The 17454-nt window shown below is 40.5% G+C and overlaps 1 protein-coding gene across 1 annotated transcript in view; it reads right to left on the bottom strand.

Annotated features, from left to right (window-relative positions):
- Positions 1-17454, bottom strand: part of wdfy3 (WD repeat and FYVE domain containing 3) — a 431872-nt gene that overhangs the window by 101649 nt on the left and 312769 nt on the right. Inside the window, exon 37 of the mRNA XM_067990523.1 lies at positions 1154-1383. Within this exon, the coding sequence (XP_067846624.1) occupies positions 1154-1383 (230 nt within the window). The remainder of the gene's footprint in view (positions 1-1153; positions 1384-17454) is intronic.

Here is a 17454-nt window from a genome sequence, read left to right as displayed (position 1 = left end):
AAAACAATTTCTCCTCATCTCCCCCTTTGGTTCTTTTTCCAATTATCTTAAATCTCTGTCCTCTGGTTACCGATCCACCCACCAGTGGAAACAGTTTCTTCTTATTTACTCTATCAAAACCCTTCATAATTTTAAATTTACTAAATCTCCCCTTAACCGTCTCTGCTCTATGGAGAACAATCCTAGCTTCTCTAGTCTCTCCACATAACTGAAGTCCTTCATCCCTATCATTTTGGTAAATCGCCTCTGCATCCTCTCCAAGGACTTGACATCCTTCCTAAAGTGTGGTGCCCAGAATTGGATACAATACACTAGCTGAGGCCTAACCAGCGATCTATAAAACATAACGTCCTTGCTTTTGTACTCTAGGCATCTATTTATAAAACCAAGGATCCCATACGCTTTGTAAGCAGCTGTATCAACTTGTCCTGCCACCTTCAAAGATTTGTTTACATGAACCCCTGGGTCTCTGTGATCCTGCTCCCCCTTTAAAATTGTACCATTCAGTTTATATTGCCTCTCCTCCATTTCATCATTCTATGTCCTCCTGAAGTCTGCTACTATCCCCCTCACTGTTTACTACACGTCCAACTTTTATGTCATCAGCAAACTGTGCCCTCTATACCCAAGTCCAGCTCAAAGAGCAGTGGTCCTAATACCAACCCCTGGGGAACACCACTGTATACTTCCCTCCAGTCTGAAAAACAACCATCCACCACTATTCTCTGCTATCTGTCTCTTAACCAATTTCACATCCATGCTGCCACTGCTCCTTTAATCCCATGGGCTTCAATATAGTGGATTCTCCAGCAATGGGAATAGCTAACTCTGCAGAAACATATTTTAAAACCAACTGCCTTCATTTGAGAGAACTGTCATCATATTTAAATGACTGCATACTTCAAAATGCCATAACATAATAAATTGCAGCTGTAGTTTGATGTCATTGATGCATCATGTACTAAGTTAGCAGAAAATAAACTACATGTTGGACACAGAAACATAAAAGGAAGAGAATTTTCATGAATGATTAAAATTACAGGAGTTTTTATGCAATAACCCTGGACTGTTATTAGGACAATAACATGCTGGCTTCTTTGATTTACCTACCATTTAGTGGGGAAACTTTCAAAAATCATTTCTGAAAACCTACCTTCCAACATAGAGACTAATTAAACAATGAGCCAGACAGCCAATGAAGTCTTGATCATGATTGCCGGGTCCTAGAATAAGAGTGCGGTTGACTGTCAGGACCCTTAAAGAGTCTAAAAGAGCAACTTGCTGAGGAACAGTCTTATGTGGTCTTGATAGCTGGTAGAGTATAGTCCGATTCAGGCAGTGGTAAATAGGGTCCAGAGACAGTCCTTGGGACCTCCGTTTGGACTAGACAGAAAAAAAAACATGAATGATTACAGATCTTTAACAATAGGGACATTTCAACCTTTTTTAAAAAACTTTACTGTGGCTGTAAATAAATGAATGTTAGAAATCACCAACTTGCCAGCACGCTGTAGATTCTGATTGAAACAAGGCTGACCAAAAGTTCAATTAATTAAGTGCAACAGAATAGTGTTGGCTAGGGGCTGCGGTAACCTGAGACATCGGCTGCTGATACACACAGGCAGGAACGACTTTTGAACTAAAGTAACCTGGGTTCAGTTACTGGCCTCAGCTGCCTGGAACCGGTTTGAATTAACCAAGTTTTGTGAAAGACAAAGGAAATGTGATAAGACACAAGTCCTTATTTAGAAAAGGAGCAAAAAGACCTAAGTCCTTGGGACAGAGCCAATGAGGAGAAGACCCAGGCAAAAGCGAGAAAGCCTAAACCAACGAAATAGAGAGACAGCACAGCCTGAAGAGATAAGATTCGGAATAAGAATGAAGGATCTGAGGCGTGGAGCCAGAGCGAAGACTCCGGAGACCAACCATCGCAGAAGTGGAAGACCCTACGTCAGGGACATAGAGACGACGTCGAGAGAGAGAACGGAACGCATGGCCAGCATCAGCTCTCCTTTTTCGGGTATTATCCTTTAAATTCTGTGACCTCTCAGGGAGTGTCAGAGAAACCTAGTGGGTGTGCGTTTAGATCTTAGTTAGGGTATAAGACTGTATAACCTGGTGTAAACTGCATGCCTATATCTAACCAGACATATAAGCTATATGTATATGATCTAACGGTGTGAATAAAGTGAATTGAGAGTTAAGAGAGAATTGACTCTTCTCCTCTGTGTACTAAGCCAGTAACCGTAACCGGTGACCTCCGGTCAACAATAATATTACAATCAAATACAATAAAGGTGTAGGCCATTCAGCCCCTCGAGCCTGCTCTGCTATTTGATAAGATCATGGCTGATCTGATTGTGACCTCAACCCTACTTTCCCATCTACCTACTATAACCTTTGACTCCCTTGTTAATCAGGAATCTATCTAACTCTGCCTTAAAAACATTCAATGACCCTGCCTCCACTGCTCTCTGGGGGAGTTCCACAAACTCACGACTCTCGGAAAAAATTTCTCCTAATTTCCGTCTTAAATGGGAGACCCCTTACTTTTAAACTGTGGCCCCTAGTTCTAGTCTCTCCCACAAGGGGAAACATCCTCTCGTCTAATCCCTGCAGGAACTTATGTTTCAATAAGATCACCTCTCATTCTTCTAAACTCCAGTGTATACAGGCCCAACTTGTCCAACCTTTCCTCATAAGATAACCCCCTCATCCCAGGAATCAGTCGAGTGAACCTTCTCTGAACCGCCTCCAAAGCAATTATGTCCTTTCTTAAATAAGGAGACCAAAACTGCAGACAGTATTCAAGATGTGGTCTCACCAGTGCCCTGTACAACTGGAGCAAAACATCTCTACTTTTATATTCCATTTCCCTTGCAATAAATGACCACATTCCAATTGACTTCCTAATCACTTGCTGTACCTGCATACTAACCTTTTGTGATTCATGTACTAGGACACCCAGATCCCTCTGTACCTCACAGCTTTGCAATCTCTCTCCATTTAAATAATATACTGCTTTGTTATTCCTCCTGCCAAAGTGGACAAGTTCACATTTTCCCACATTATACTCCATCTGCCAATTTTTTGCCCACTCACTTAACCTATCTATATCACTTTGCAGACTCCTTATGTCCTCTTCACAACTTACTTTCCTACCTACCTTTGTATCATCAGCAAATTTAGCAACCATACATTCGGTCCCTTCATCCAAGTCATTAATATAGATTGTAAATAGTTGAGGCCCTGTGGCACTCCACTCGTTACATCTTGCCAACCTGAAAAGGACCCATTTATGCCTACTCTCTGTATCCTGTTATAAATCAATCCTTTATCCATGTTAATATGTCACCCCCTACACCATGAGCTCTTATTTTGTGTAGTAGCCTTTGATGTGGCACCTTGTCAAAAACATTCTGGAAATCCAAGTACACCACATCCACAGGATCCCCTTTATCCACGTTGCTTGTTACTTCCTCAAAGAACATTAATAAATTAGTCAAAATCGATTTCCCTTTCACAAAGCCGTGTTAACTCTGCCTGATTGCATTGAGATTTTCTAAGTGCCCTGCTATAAACTCTTTAATAATAGATTCTAACATTTTCCCTATGACAGATGTTATTGCAAAGCAAATGCTCCTTTCTGTTAGAGGTGTGTGTGTGTGTGTGTGTGTGTGTGTGTGTGTGTAACATATAAATAAAACAGAGCTTCATGTGAGACACTGATCATACGGCAATTTATGCCTTATAGATCACAAGACAAGCTATCTACAAAGCCTAAAAGGATATTGAAATTAGATGCATTATTGTACATAGTTTCTTAGTTCATCCAAATTTATTAAGCACACATCAGCATTTCTATGAAAGTTTTAATCAGATTTGTTTGTTGAGTGATTGATAGATATTTCAGATTTTCCATTCATATCTAGCAGTACTCATGCTACTTATCCTTAAGATGTCCGGTGACAGTCACTTTATATTAGATTGTTTCTGGGAACATGCTTTCAATATTGTGACAAAACAAACATCATTTATTAGCAGCAATTTCTTGATGTATTTGTACAGTCTTTGCTTTGATTTATTTTTTCCTTAAACACTAATATGCCTTAATGCACATGAGATTTCAGGCATTATACTTGATCAATAATAAGGGGAATTTCAAAAAAAGTCTCCTCTAGGTCACCAGGAAAAACTGTCATATAAAACATTTTTGTTTGTTGAGCAAGACAGATGTGTTTTGCCCTCACTGTCTGTGAGGTCTACGTAGTCCCAGAGGTAATATATTTCCTCTAATAGAAAATATAATCTCCATAAAATTTCTCAAGGCTATATCAAGAGATACAATGACAAATAAAGACAAGAAACTATTTCATGTGTAAAATGCTTCGGCTGCCTCAATGTTTTCACTATTTCCTTTGAGGAAGCACTGAAGGTGAAGTCTTTAGAAACTCAGGTTGAATACATCACTTTTAATTATGAATTTTTCAATTTCTCTAAATCAGCCTACTTTTCTGTGAGGAAGCTCATGCGACAAATAAATTGAGTCATTTCTGACATTCTCAAACTTGACTGTTAATCTCAGATTTCTTTTCTGCTTACAGTACAACACAGAAGTGTGAACCGTACCTCCATGCTCATTATAATTTGAGGGGAGAAGTAAATGTTATAAATTACTTTGCTGCAATAAATACTGCAAGGCAGATTTTTCAAGTGTAAAACTGCCATACGATGTACTGTCAGAATTCAAGGGAATTAGGCTTAGCAAGTGGGAAAACTGTAAGGAATCCCTCCAAAATGTGGAAAATCTGAGGCTTAAAATAAAGAACTGTTTTCAGGGAAACTGGTGACTTCATTACTCACCTGAAATTTAAATGTCTCCTCCGTGGCATAGTTACAACTTTACTGGGTACCGTAATTTATAGACCTAATTACACAAAGTGCAAGGAAACTATACAGAATATATTAGTCAATCTGCTGTGGCATTGCACAGAGGGAGTTATAAAAATACATAGAAGTTGCAACACAGAACCAGGCCATTCGGCCCAATCAGTTTACACTTCAAGCGAGCAAATAGTTCTAATCATATTTACCCACCTTATTTCGATATCTCTATAACTCTTTTCTCCTTCATCCAGCCTAATCTTGAATGTTGACATAGTTTTTGCTTCAACCAGTAACCTTGGAAGTGAATTCCACAGCCTCAACTCTGTATGAAGAAGTTTCTCCTGCACTCTGTTCTAAATCTCTTGCATTCTATCAATTATATCGATAGCCCCTTGTGCTTGACCCCTCAACTACTGGTAACAGTCTGCTTCTATCTACCTTGTCCCATCCTCTCATAATTTTAAAAACTATTATATTGCTCCATAATCTGTGTTGTTCTAAAGAAAAAAGACCAACTTTTCAAGTGTCTTATTTGTATTTCCTCATACCAGGCAATATCCTAATGAATCTGCATTGCACCCTCTCTAAAGCCTCAATATCCTTCCTATAGTGTGGAGCCCAATACTGCAAGCAGTACTTTATCTGAAGTCTTAAGGTTTTATTTGGCTCATCTTTGCATCTTAGCTTTTATATTCTATACTTCTCAAAATAAAACCTAGAATTCTATTTTCTCTTTCATAGCCTTATTAACTTGAGTTGCTGCTTTTAATGTTCTGTGGACCTGTACTCCCAAGTCCTTCTGCTCTTCCACACCACCAAGCCTACTTCCATTCAGAGTATAATTACTGTTTTTTGTTTACCAAAATTCATCACCTTGCAATTACTGGTATTGAATTCCATCTGCCACTTATTAGCCCATTCGCCCATCTTATCAATATCCCTTTGCTGTTTCCTTTGTTGCAAAGAATTAACAATATCTTTTATTTTTATATCATCTGCAAATTTCGACACTACTTGCTCTAGGCCTATACCCAAATAATTGATGTACACAGTGAACAGCAGTCATCCCAGAACTCAACCCTGAGGGATACCACTACCCACTCTTTTAAAAAAAAAAACTGCCCGTAATGCCTACTCTATTTTCTCCCTTCTAACAAATTTTTAATTCAGTTTGCAGTCCTCTCTCAATTCCATACGACTTGATCTTTTCTGATAATCTCCAATGTGCCACCTTGTCAAAGGCTTTGTTGAAGTCCACGTACATTACATCCGTTGCATTTCCCCTAAAGTGTCGGCTACCTCTTGGTGAAGTGGGTTCAGAGGGTGGAGATAATTGAACCAGGATATTCAGATGTAATTCAGACTCCATTTTGAAGTCATACATCCTGTCCTTAATTGTTATTCTTATAACATTATAAATTCTTATATCCACATTAAAAATGAAAAATGGATGCAAAATTGACATGCTGTAATTACACCCTCTCACCAGCAGTGGGAGGATGGGGGAATAAGGGGAGCGGTGAAGAACGGAAAGGGGGAAACAGAGGGGAAATGGGAAAGAAAAAGAGACACAAATATGCTCTTGAAATAACATAGGATGCTAGCTCAAACTCTTCAACTCCAATCATTTCTGCCAGCAGCTTAACAACTGTTAAAGTTCTTATTAAAAGCATTTACTGAAGTTTTAAGTTGGGGACAGAGTTGCCCAAGATGGACTGCAAATTTAAAAAATGCAACAAGTCAGGGGCAGGGTAGTCAGAGAAGAGGCCAGGGAGAAAACTTTAGCCGACCGACAAAACAACAGAGAAAACCAGTGGTGTGAGGCCCAGGGATGTGAGAGAGGGAGATCAGGGAATTATAGACCAGTTAGCCTAACATCTGTTGTTGGGAATTTTCCAGAATCTATAAGTATAGAGTGACTGAACACCTTGAAAATTTTCAGCTAATCAGAGAGAGACAGCGTGGATTTGTAAAGGGTAGGCCATGCCTGATGAACCTGATTGAATTTTTTGAAGAGGTAACTAAAGTAGTGGACAGGGGAATGTCTATGGATGTTGTTTATACGGACTTCCAGAAAGCATTCAATAAAGTCCCTCATAAGAGACTGTTAGCTAAAGTTGAAGCTCATGGAATTGAAGGCAAATTATTTACCTGGTTAGGAAATTGGCTGAGTGGCAGGAGAGAGTAGGGATAATGGGTAGATACTCAAATTGGCAGGGTGCGGCTAGTGGTGTCCCACAGGGATCTGTGTGGGGCCTCAGCTATTCACTGTGTTTACTAACGACTTAGATAACGGGATAGAGAGCCACATATCCAAGTTTGCCGATGACACAAAGATAAGCAAGCATTGTAAGCAGTGTAGATGGAAGCATAAAATTACAAAGATATTAATAGATTATGTGAATGGGCAAAACTGTGGCAAATGGATTTTAATGTAGGCAAGTGTGAGGTCATCCACTTTGGACCTAAAAATGATAGATCACAGCACTTTCTAAATGGTGAAAAGCTCAAAACAGTGGAGGTCCAAAGAGACTTAGGGGTCCATGTACATAGATCATTAAAATATCATGGACAGGTACAGAAATAATCAAAAAGGCTAATGGAATGCTGGCCTTTATGCCTCAAGAACTAGAATACAAGGGGGTAGAAGTTATGCTACAGCTATAGAAAACCCTGGTTAGAGTACACCTGGAGTACTGTGTTCACAGTTCTGGGCACTGCACCTTAGGAAGGATATACTGGCCTTGGAGGGAATGCAGTGTAGATTTACTAGAATGATACCTGGACTCCAAGGGTTAAATTATGAGGAGCGATTACACAAACTAGAGTTGTATTCCCTGGAATTTAGAAGATTAAGAGGTGATTTGATCAAAGTTTTCAAGATATTAAGGGGAACTGATAGGATAGAGAGAGAGAAACTACATCCACTGGTTGGGGAGTCTAGGACTAGGGGACATAGCCCAAAAATTAGAGCCAGGACTTTCAGGAGTAAAGTTAGGAAAGGGTGGTAGAAGTTTGGAACTCTGCCACAAATGGCAGTTGATGCTAGCTCAATGGTTAATTTTAAATCTGAGATTGATAGATTTTTTATTAACTAAAGGTTTTAAAGGATATGGGGCTATGGTGGGTATATGGAGTTAGGTCACAGATCAGCCATGATCTCACTGAATGGTGGAACAGGCTTGAGGGGCTGAATGGCCTACTCCTGTTCCAATGTTCTATAGTGGCAAAAATGAGGTAACAGAAAAGACAGCAGGTGCAGCCAAGAACGGACAGCCGAATGGGGAACCAGGAGAGAACAAGGCAAAAAATTAACAAAAAAAAACGGACCTAATTCTCTTCTTATATTGAGACGATATCAAATAAAAAATATTTTAAACCAAAATTCTATGTGTATATGTGTAGATTCAAGAGAAATTTTTACCTTCAGGTTACTGCTTAAAGAAAATCATGATGACTGCCGAGCTGGCAGAGAGCTACTCCAGTCATCCATAATTATGTAATCAGCGTGTCAAGTTTAAGTAGGTCAATCCCATATTAAACGTGGACACAGAAAATTGAAATGAGAAATTGAAACAAAAAGTTACAAAAACATAACAACCGGAAGTCAAGTGGTACAGTGTGCACAGTAGATATGACAAAGTTCAGTTTAGAGAGTAAAAATCATACTGGATTTAATTTTTCTTGTATATTTTTAAGTGCTATTGTTCCAAAGATACATTTTTGAACAATGAAAAATACCCATCCCAACTGTCACCTAAAAAAACATTTTATGGAAATCCATTTAGCTCAGCTCTTTGCCATGTGATTTTCCCTTCTTTGCAGGCTCACAATTACAGCATCCCTTTCCTAAATCTATCCTTCACTTGCCCCATGTTAACTTTGTTGTAATTCCATAATTCAATAAAATTTGCTCACGACAGTGGAACATTGCTTACACACACTCCCATTATCTGTGGTCTTGATTATTTCTATTTTCATGGAAGTTCGGAAACCAGAGATGAGGCTTAGTTTATTTTAAATAAAGCAACAAAAATGCAACTGAACATTTGTTGCAGATTTGTTCTTGATCCAGCAGTATAAGTACTTGTTACCTGGATGCCCAGTACCAGGTAAAAGTTACTACCCATGCAGCTCTGAAAATTAGCCCAAGATCATAGTCGGTACAGCATAGGAGAAGGCCATTCAGCCCATTGAGCCTGTGCCGGCACTTCGAAAGAGTTATCCAATTAGTCCCATTCCCCTGCTCTTTCCCCATAGCTCTGTACATTTTTTCCCGAAGTATTTATTCAGTTCCCTTTTGAAAGTTACTCTTGAATCTGCTTCCACCGCCCTTTCAGGCAGTGCATGCCAGATCATTACAACTCGCTGCATAAATGTTGCCTCTTAGATTGCTCTTGCATAGAACCGGCACGGAATCGATGGGCCTAATGGCTTCCTTCCGTGCTGTAACCTTTCTATGATTCTATGTTGTCTCTGGCTCTTTTGCCAATCACCATAAATCTGTGTCCTCTGGTCACCGACTCTTCTGTCACTGGAAACAGTTTCTCCTTATTTACTCTCAAAACCATTCACAATTTTGAACACCTCTATCAAATCTTCCCTTAACCTTCTCTGTTCTATGGAGAACATCCCCAACTTCTCCAGTCTCTCCACATAACTGAAGTCTCTCATTCCTGATACCATTCTAGTAAATCTTCTCTGCACCCTCTTTAAGGCCTTGACATCATTCCTAAAGTGTGGTGCCCAGAATTGAACACAATACATCAGTTGAAGTCTAACCAATGTTTTATAAAAGTTTAGCGTAACTTCTTTACTTTTATACTCTATGCCTCTATTAATAAAACCTAGGATCCAATATGCTTTTTTAACAGCCTTCTCGACTTGTCCTGCCACCCTCAAAGATTTGTGCATGTGCACCCCCAGGTCTCTCTGTTCCTGCACCCTTTTTAAAATTGTACCATTTAGATTATATTGCCTCTCCTCCTTCTTCCTTCCCAAATGCATCACTTCATTCTTCTCTGCGTTAAATTTCATCTGCCATGTGTTTGCCCATTTCAGCAGTCTGTCTACGTCCTCCTGAAGTCTGATACTATTGTCCACATTGTTTACTACATTTCCAAATTTCATGTCATCTGCAAGCTTTGAAATTATACCCTCGATACCCAAGTCCAGGTCATTAATATATCTCAAAAAGAGCAGTGATCCTAATACTGAGCCCCGGGGAACACCACTGTATAGTTCCCTCCAGTCTGAAAAACAACTGTTCACCACTATGTTCTGCTTTCTGTCCCTTAGCTAATTTTGTATCCATGCTGCCACTGTCCCTTTAATCCAATGGGATTTACTTTTGCCAACAAGTCTATTATGTGGGACTTTATCAAATGCCTTTTGAAAGTCCATATACACAACATCAACTACACTACCCTCATCAACCCTCTCCGTTACTTCATCAAAGAATTCAATTAAGTTAGTCAAACATGATTTTCCTTCAACAAACCTGGTGCTGACTTTCATTTATTAGCCCATGCTTTTCCAAGTACCAATTAATTCATAGAATCATAGAAGTTACAACATGGAAACAGGCCCTTCGGCCCAACATGTCCATGTCGCCCAGTTTATACCACTAAGCTAGTCCCAATTGCCTGCACTTGGCCCATATCCCTCGATACCCATCTTACCCATGTAACTGTCCAAATGCTTTTTAAAAGACAAAATTGTACCCGCCTCTACTACTGCCTCTGGCAGCTCGTTCCAGACACTCACCACCCTTTGAGTGAAAAAATTGCCCCTCTGGACCCTTTTGTATCTCTCCCCTCTCACCTTAAATCTGTGCCCCCTCGTTATAGACTCCCCTACCTTTGGGAAAAGATTTTGACTATCGACCTTATCTATGCCCCTCATTATTTTATAGACTTCTATAAGATCACCCCTAAACCTCCTACTCTCCAGGGAAAAAAGTCCCAGTCTGTCTAAACCTCCTACTCTCCAGGGAAAAAAGTCCCAGTCTGTCTAACCTCTCCCTGTAAGTCAAACCATCAAGTCCCGGTAGCATCCTAGTAAATCTTTTCTGCACTCTTTCTAGTTTAATAATATCCTTTCTATAATAGGGTGACCAGAACTGTACACAGTACTCCAAGTGTGGCCTCACCAATGCCCTGTACAACTTCAACAAGACATCCCAACTCCTGCATTCAATGTTCTGACCAATGAAACCAAGCATGCTGAATGCCTTCTTCACCACCCTATCCACCTGTGACTCCACTTTCAAGGAGCTATGAATCTGTACTCCTAGATCTCTTTGTTCGATAGCTCTCCCCAACGCCCTACCATTAACGGAGTAGGTCCTGGCCCGATTCGATCTACCAAAATGCATCACCTCACATTTATCTAAATTAAACTCCATCTGCCATTCATCGGCCCACTGGCCCAATTTATCAAGATCCCGTTGCAATCCTAGATAACCTTCTTCACTGTCCACAATGCCACCAATCTTGGTGTCATCTGCAAACTTACTAACCATGCCTCCTAAATTCTCATCCAAATCATTAATATAAATAACAAATAACAGCGGACCCAGCACCGATCCCTGAGGCACACCGCTGGACACAGGCATCCAGTTTGAAAAACAACCCTCTACAACCACCCTCTGTCTTCTGTCGTCAAGCCAATTTTGTATCCAATTGGCTACCTCACCTTGGATCCCATGAGATTTAACCTTATGTAACAACCTACCATGCGGTACCTTGTCAAATGCTTTGCTGAAGTCCATGTAGACCACGTCTACTGCACAGCCCTCATCTATCTTCTTGGTTACCCCTTCAAAAAACTCAATCAAATTCGTGAGACATGATTTTCCTCTCACAAAACCATGCTGACTGTTCCTAATTAGTCCCTGCCTCTCCAAATGCCTGTAGATCCTGTCCCTCAGAATACCCTCTAACAACTTACCCACTACAGATGTCAGGCTCACTGGTCTGTAGTTCCCAGGCTTTTCCCTGCCGCCCTTCTTAAACAAAGGCACAACATTTGCTACCCTCCAATCTTCAGGCACCTCACCTGTAGCGGTGGATGATTCAAATATCTCTGCTAGGGGACCCGCAATTTCCTCCCTAACCTCCCATAACGTCCTGGGATACATTTCATCAGGTCCCGGAGATTTATCTACCTTGATGCGCGTTAAGACTTCCAGCACCTCCCTCTCTGTAATATGTACACTCCTCAAGACATCACTATTTATTTCCCCAAGTTCCCTAACATCCATGCCTTTCTCAACCGTAAATACCGATGTGAAATATTCATTCAGGATCTCACCCATCTCTTGTGGTTCCGCACATAGATGACCTTGTTGATCCTTAAGAGGCCCTACTCTCTCCCTAGTTACCCTTTTGCCCTTTATGTATTTGTAGAAGCTCTTTGGATTCACCTTTGCCTGATCTGCCAAAGCAATCTCATATCCCCTTTTTGCCCTCCTGATTTCTCTCTGTCACAGTTTATTGTCTCAAAGTTTCTCCTCCACCACCGACCTTAGGCTGACTGGCCTGTAATTGCCAGGTTTATCAATCACCCCTTTTTTGAACAGGGGTGTAACATTTGCAATCCTTCAGTCCTCCGGCACCATCCCCATATCAAAAGAAGGGTTGGAAGGTTTCGGCCAGAGCCTCCGCAATTTCCACACTTACTTCCCTCAGTGGCCTAGGATGCATCCCATCCAGACCAGTTGACTTTTCTACTTTTTGAGTACTGACAATCTTTGAAGTACCTCCTCTTTGTCTATTTTTATCCTATTCAATATTGTTACTGTCTCCTCCTTTACCACTACAATGCCAGCATCCTCTTTAGTGAAGATGGAAGCTAAGTATTCATTTAGTACCTCTGCCATGCCCTCTACCTCCACAAGATGATCTTTTTTATCCCTAATCAGTCCCACACTTTCTTTGACTATCCTTTTACTATTTATATGTTTATAAATAGTTTATGAACTTTCGGGTTGCCTTTTATGTTAGCCGCTAATCTAGTCTCCTACTCTCTGCCCCTCATTCCCTTTTGTAAATCTCCCCTGTACTTTCTGTATTCAGCCTGTTTCTCTACTGTATTCTGAACTGTACATTCATCATAAGCCTCCTTTTTCTATTTTATTTTAATCTCTATATTTTTAGTAATGCAGGGAGCTCTAGCTTTGGATACCCTTTTTCTCCCTCGCAGGGATGTGTCTACTCTGTACCCAAACCAACTCCTCCTTGAATGCCTCCCATTGTTCAATTACTGTTTTGCCTACAAATTTTTGATTCCAATCCACCTGGGCAAGATCCCTTTTTAACTCCCTGAAATTTGCCCTCCTCCATTAAGCATTTTCACATTTTATTGTTCCTTGTCCTTTTCCATAACTATTCTAAACATAATGATATTATGATCATTGTTCACCAAATGCTCCCCCACTGAAACATGCTCCACCTGCCCCACTTCATTCCACAGAACTAGATCCAGCACTGTTCCTTCCTGGTTGGGCTGGAAACACACCGATCAAGAAAGTTCTTGAACACATTTCAGGAATTCCTCACCCCCTTTACCCTTTACACTGTTACTGTCCCAGCCTATATTGGGATAACTGAAGTCCTCCATTATCACTACTCTATAGTTCATGCATCTTTCTGTAATTTGCCTGCAGATCTGTTCCTCTATCTCCTTCCCATTATTTGGTGGCCTATAGTATACACCAAGTAGCGTAATAGCTCCTTTATTGTTCCTTAATTTTAACCAAATAGATTCTGCCTTTGACCCTTCATCTACGTCATCTGATTCCAGTGCTATAATAGTTTATTTGATCAATATTGCAACCCCCCTCCTTTCTTTCCTTTCCTATCTTTCCTGAATACCTTGTAGCCAAGAATATTAAGTTCTTAATCCTCCCCTTCTTTGAGCCATGTCTCTGTTATTGCCACTATATCATAATCCCATGTGGTGACTTGAGTCTGCAGCTCACCAACCTTGTTCACCACGCTGCGTGCATTTATGCACATGCACTCCAATCTCATCTTCGACTGCCTCGTATTTGCCCCATGTCTGATCCCTCCTATTTCTGAACTATTCTTTACTCTCGTGCTACTTGTCCCTCCTATTCCTCTGTACACCTTGTTTCTCTTTTCTGATATTTCATCCTGGTGCCCATCCCCCAGCCAAATTAGTTTAAACCATCCCCCACAGCATTAGTTAACCTCCCCACAAGCACATCGGTCCCAGCTCCGTTAAGGTTGAACCCGTCCATCTTGAACAGATCCCTCCTGCCCCAGAACTGGTCCCAATGCCCCAGGAATCTCTCCTGCACCATTGCTCCAGCCACAAATTAATCTGCTTATCCTACTATTCCTGGGGTGGTTATATGGTTCTTATTAAGCTGGAATCGGTTTCAAACCAAGCATAGGAGTGCTCACAATTAAGCTATGTGGATAATTGAGATTCCATTGTATTAAAATTACATTGTTTCAGTAGAACAACCAAGCAGATAATATTTATTTCTATGTTGAAATCTAGCAGTCCAAATACAAATATGCATCACTGACCAGTTTAATCAGATAACAATTCAATCATCACTCTTGCACAGAATTAGAGAAATGTGACCAAAAGTAAGTCACACGAAAGAATAAGTAAATCATGCAAAACATGAAGTTGCTCAAGCAAATGTTAAAAAGCAAAAACACATTCCTTGTTCACATTGCTTGCTTCAGTAATGGACAAGTAAGTCTGTTATGGAGTGCACACAACCTTACACCTGCTAAAGACTATGTAACCTCTAGCATAAATGTAACTTTTTTCATTCTCATAACTGTCAATTAGTATTGTAGAGAGCAGAGATTTTTTTCCATAAAATTGACAGTGACTAACTGTAGTTTCCATAAAATTGTAGCTTAGTTAGAAACGCAAAGATTAACTGATCTTCTGATCTAACCAAATTAGTTGATGTGGTTTTTCATATTTATGTATTGGAACAGGCTTGAGCGGCTCTTGTTCCTAAGGTCCTAATATTCTAATCTTTGGTCCGTTTCCCTGATTCTAACTTAAAAAATTAAGTTTTCAAAAAGAACCTGTCGCGTTAAATATGTTGTTTCTCAAATAGCTTCTCTTATTTTTCTAATTTTTCTTCCATTTCATTTTCTCTCCCTTTTGGAAGTCCCATATTCATTCTCTATACTTGAGTCACAATGTCACTTGCACTTGCCTTCTCTCACTTCACTGTTCTTCAGCCTCCCAGCAAAATTAAGAACTCTCAAGCATGAACTAATGCATTAACAATACTTTATGGATCTGCTGTGCTCACCTCTCCCAGAGCTCATTGTACGAATCCCTTCAATCTGGGTTCTGCCTTGCTCATCGCACCAAGACTACCCTGGTCAAAGTTGCCAGCAATTTTCTATGACTGTGGCATGTTATCCTTCCTTGACCTTTCCACTTGTTCATAATGGTCAATCACCCCATCCTTTTCCACTGCCTCCCCTTGCTGATTCAGGTCTACGAGACTTTCATTTGGTCGTCTTTTTCTAGTCTGCATACTACCCCTGAGCGACTTCATCTAAAGTACTGGGTCATCCACATGTATGCTGACAACACCTCAGTTAAACTTATCCATCACTTCCCTCAACTATCTCTAAGTTGTCAGACAAAAGTTGGATCTAATACTATCCTTAATTTCTTTTGTTAGCCAACCATGGCTAACAAGAGAAATTAAGAATAGTATTAGATCCAAAGAGGAGTCATATAAAGTTGCCAGAAAAAGTAGCAAGCCTGAGGATTGGGAGCAGTTTAGAATTCAGCAAAAAAGGACCAAGAGATTGATTAAGAGGAGAAAAATAGAGTATCAGAGTAAACTTGAAAGGAACATAAAAGCAGACTGTAAAAGCTTCTCCAAGTATGTAAAAAGAAAAAGATTAGTAAAGACAAATGTAGGTCCCTTACAATCAGAAACGGGAGAATTTATAATGGGGAACAAGGAAATGGTAGAGCAATTAAACAAATACTTTGGCTCTGTCTTCATGGAAGAGGACACAAATAACTTCCCAGAAATGCGAGGGAGCCAAGGGTCTAGTGAAAAGAAGGAAATAAAGGAAATTAGTATTAGTAAAAAAAAGTGCTGGAGAAATTAATGGGACTGAAAGCTGATAAATCCCCAGGGCCTAATAATCTGCATCCCAGAGTACTAAAAGAGGTAGCCATGGAAACAGTGGATGCATTGGTTGTCATCTTCCAAAATTCTATAGACTGGAGGGTAACAAATGTAACCCCACTATTTAAAAAAGGGAGAGAAAATAGGGAACTACAGACAGATTAGCCTAACATCAGTAGTAGGGAAAATGCTAGAGTCTATTATAAAGGATGTGATAACAGGACACTTAGAAAATATCAACGGGATTAGACAAAGTCAACATGGATTTATGAAAGGGATATCGTGTTTGACAAACCTACTCGAGTTTTTTTTTTGAGGATGTAACTGGTAGAATAGATAAGGGAGGACCAATGGATGTGATGTATTTGGATTTTCTGAAGGCCTTTGATAAAGTCCCACATAAGAAGTTAGTGTACAAAATTAAAGCACATGGGATTGGGGGTAATATACTGGCATGGATTGAAAATTGGTTAACAGACAGGAAACAGTAGAAATAAATGGGTCTTTTTCGGGGTGGCAGGCGATGACTAGTGGGGTGCCGCAGAGATCAGTGCTTGCGCCCCAGCTATTCACAATATATATCAATGATTTGGATGAGGGAACCAAATGTAATATTTACAAGTTTGCTGATGATACAAAACTAGGTGGGATCGTGAGTTGTGAGGAGGATGCAAAGAGGCTTCAAGGCGATTGAGGCAAATTGAGTGAGTGGGAAAATACATGGCAGACGCAGTATAACGTGGATAAATGTGAAATTATCCACTTCGGAAAGAAAAAGAGAAAGGTAGAGTATTATTTAAATGGTGATAGATTGGATAATGTTAATGTACAAAGGGACCTGGGTGTCCTTGTACACCAGTCACTGAAAGCAAACATGCAGGTGCAGCAAGCAGCTAGGAAGGCAAATGATATGTTAGCCTTCATTGCAAGAGGATTTGAGTACAGGAGCAATGATGTCTTACTACAGTTATACAGGGCCTTGGTGAGACCACACCTGGAGCAGTGTGTGCAGTTTTGGTCTCCTTACCTAAGGCTTCTTCGACAGCACCTCCCAAACCCGCGACCTCTACCACCTAGAAGGACAAGGGCAGCAGGCGCATGGGAACAACACCACCTGCACGTTCCCCTCCAAGTCACACACCATCCCGACTTGGAAATATATCGCCGTTCCTTCATTGTCGCTGGGTCAAAATCCTGGAACTCCCTTCCTAACAGCACAGTGGGAGAACCGTCACCACACGGACTGCAGCGGTTCAAGAAGGCGGTTCACCACCACCTTCTCGAGGGCAATTAGGGATGGGCAATAAATGCCGGCCTTGCCAGCGACGCCCACATCCCGTGAACGAATAAAAAAAAAATATATACTTGCCATAGAGGGAGTGCAGCGAAGGTTCACAGACTGATTCCTG

The sequence above is a fragment of the Heptranchias perlo genome, chromosome 1, assembly GCF_035084215.1.
Source record: "Heptranchias perlo isolate sHepPer1 chromosome 1, sHepPer1.hap1, whole genome shotgun sequence".
Lineage (NCBI taxonomy): Eukaryota > Metazoa > Chordata > Chondrichthyes > Hexanchiformes > Hexanchidae > Heptranchias > Heptranchias perlo.
Note: the sequence above shows the minus strand (reverse complement) of the source record. Positions and strands in the feature narration are given on the sequence as shown.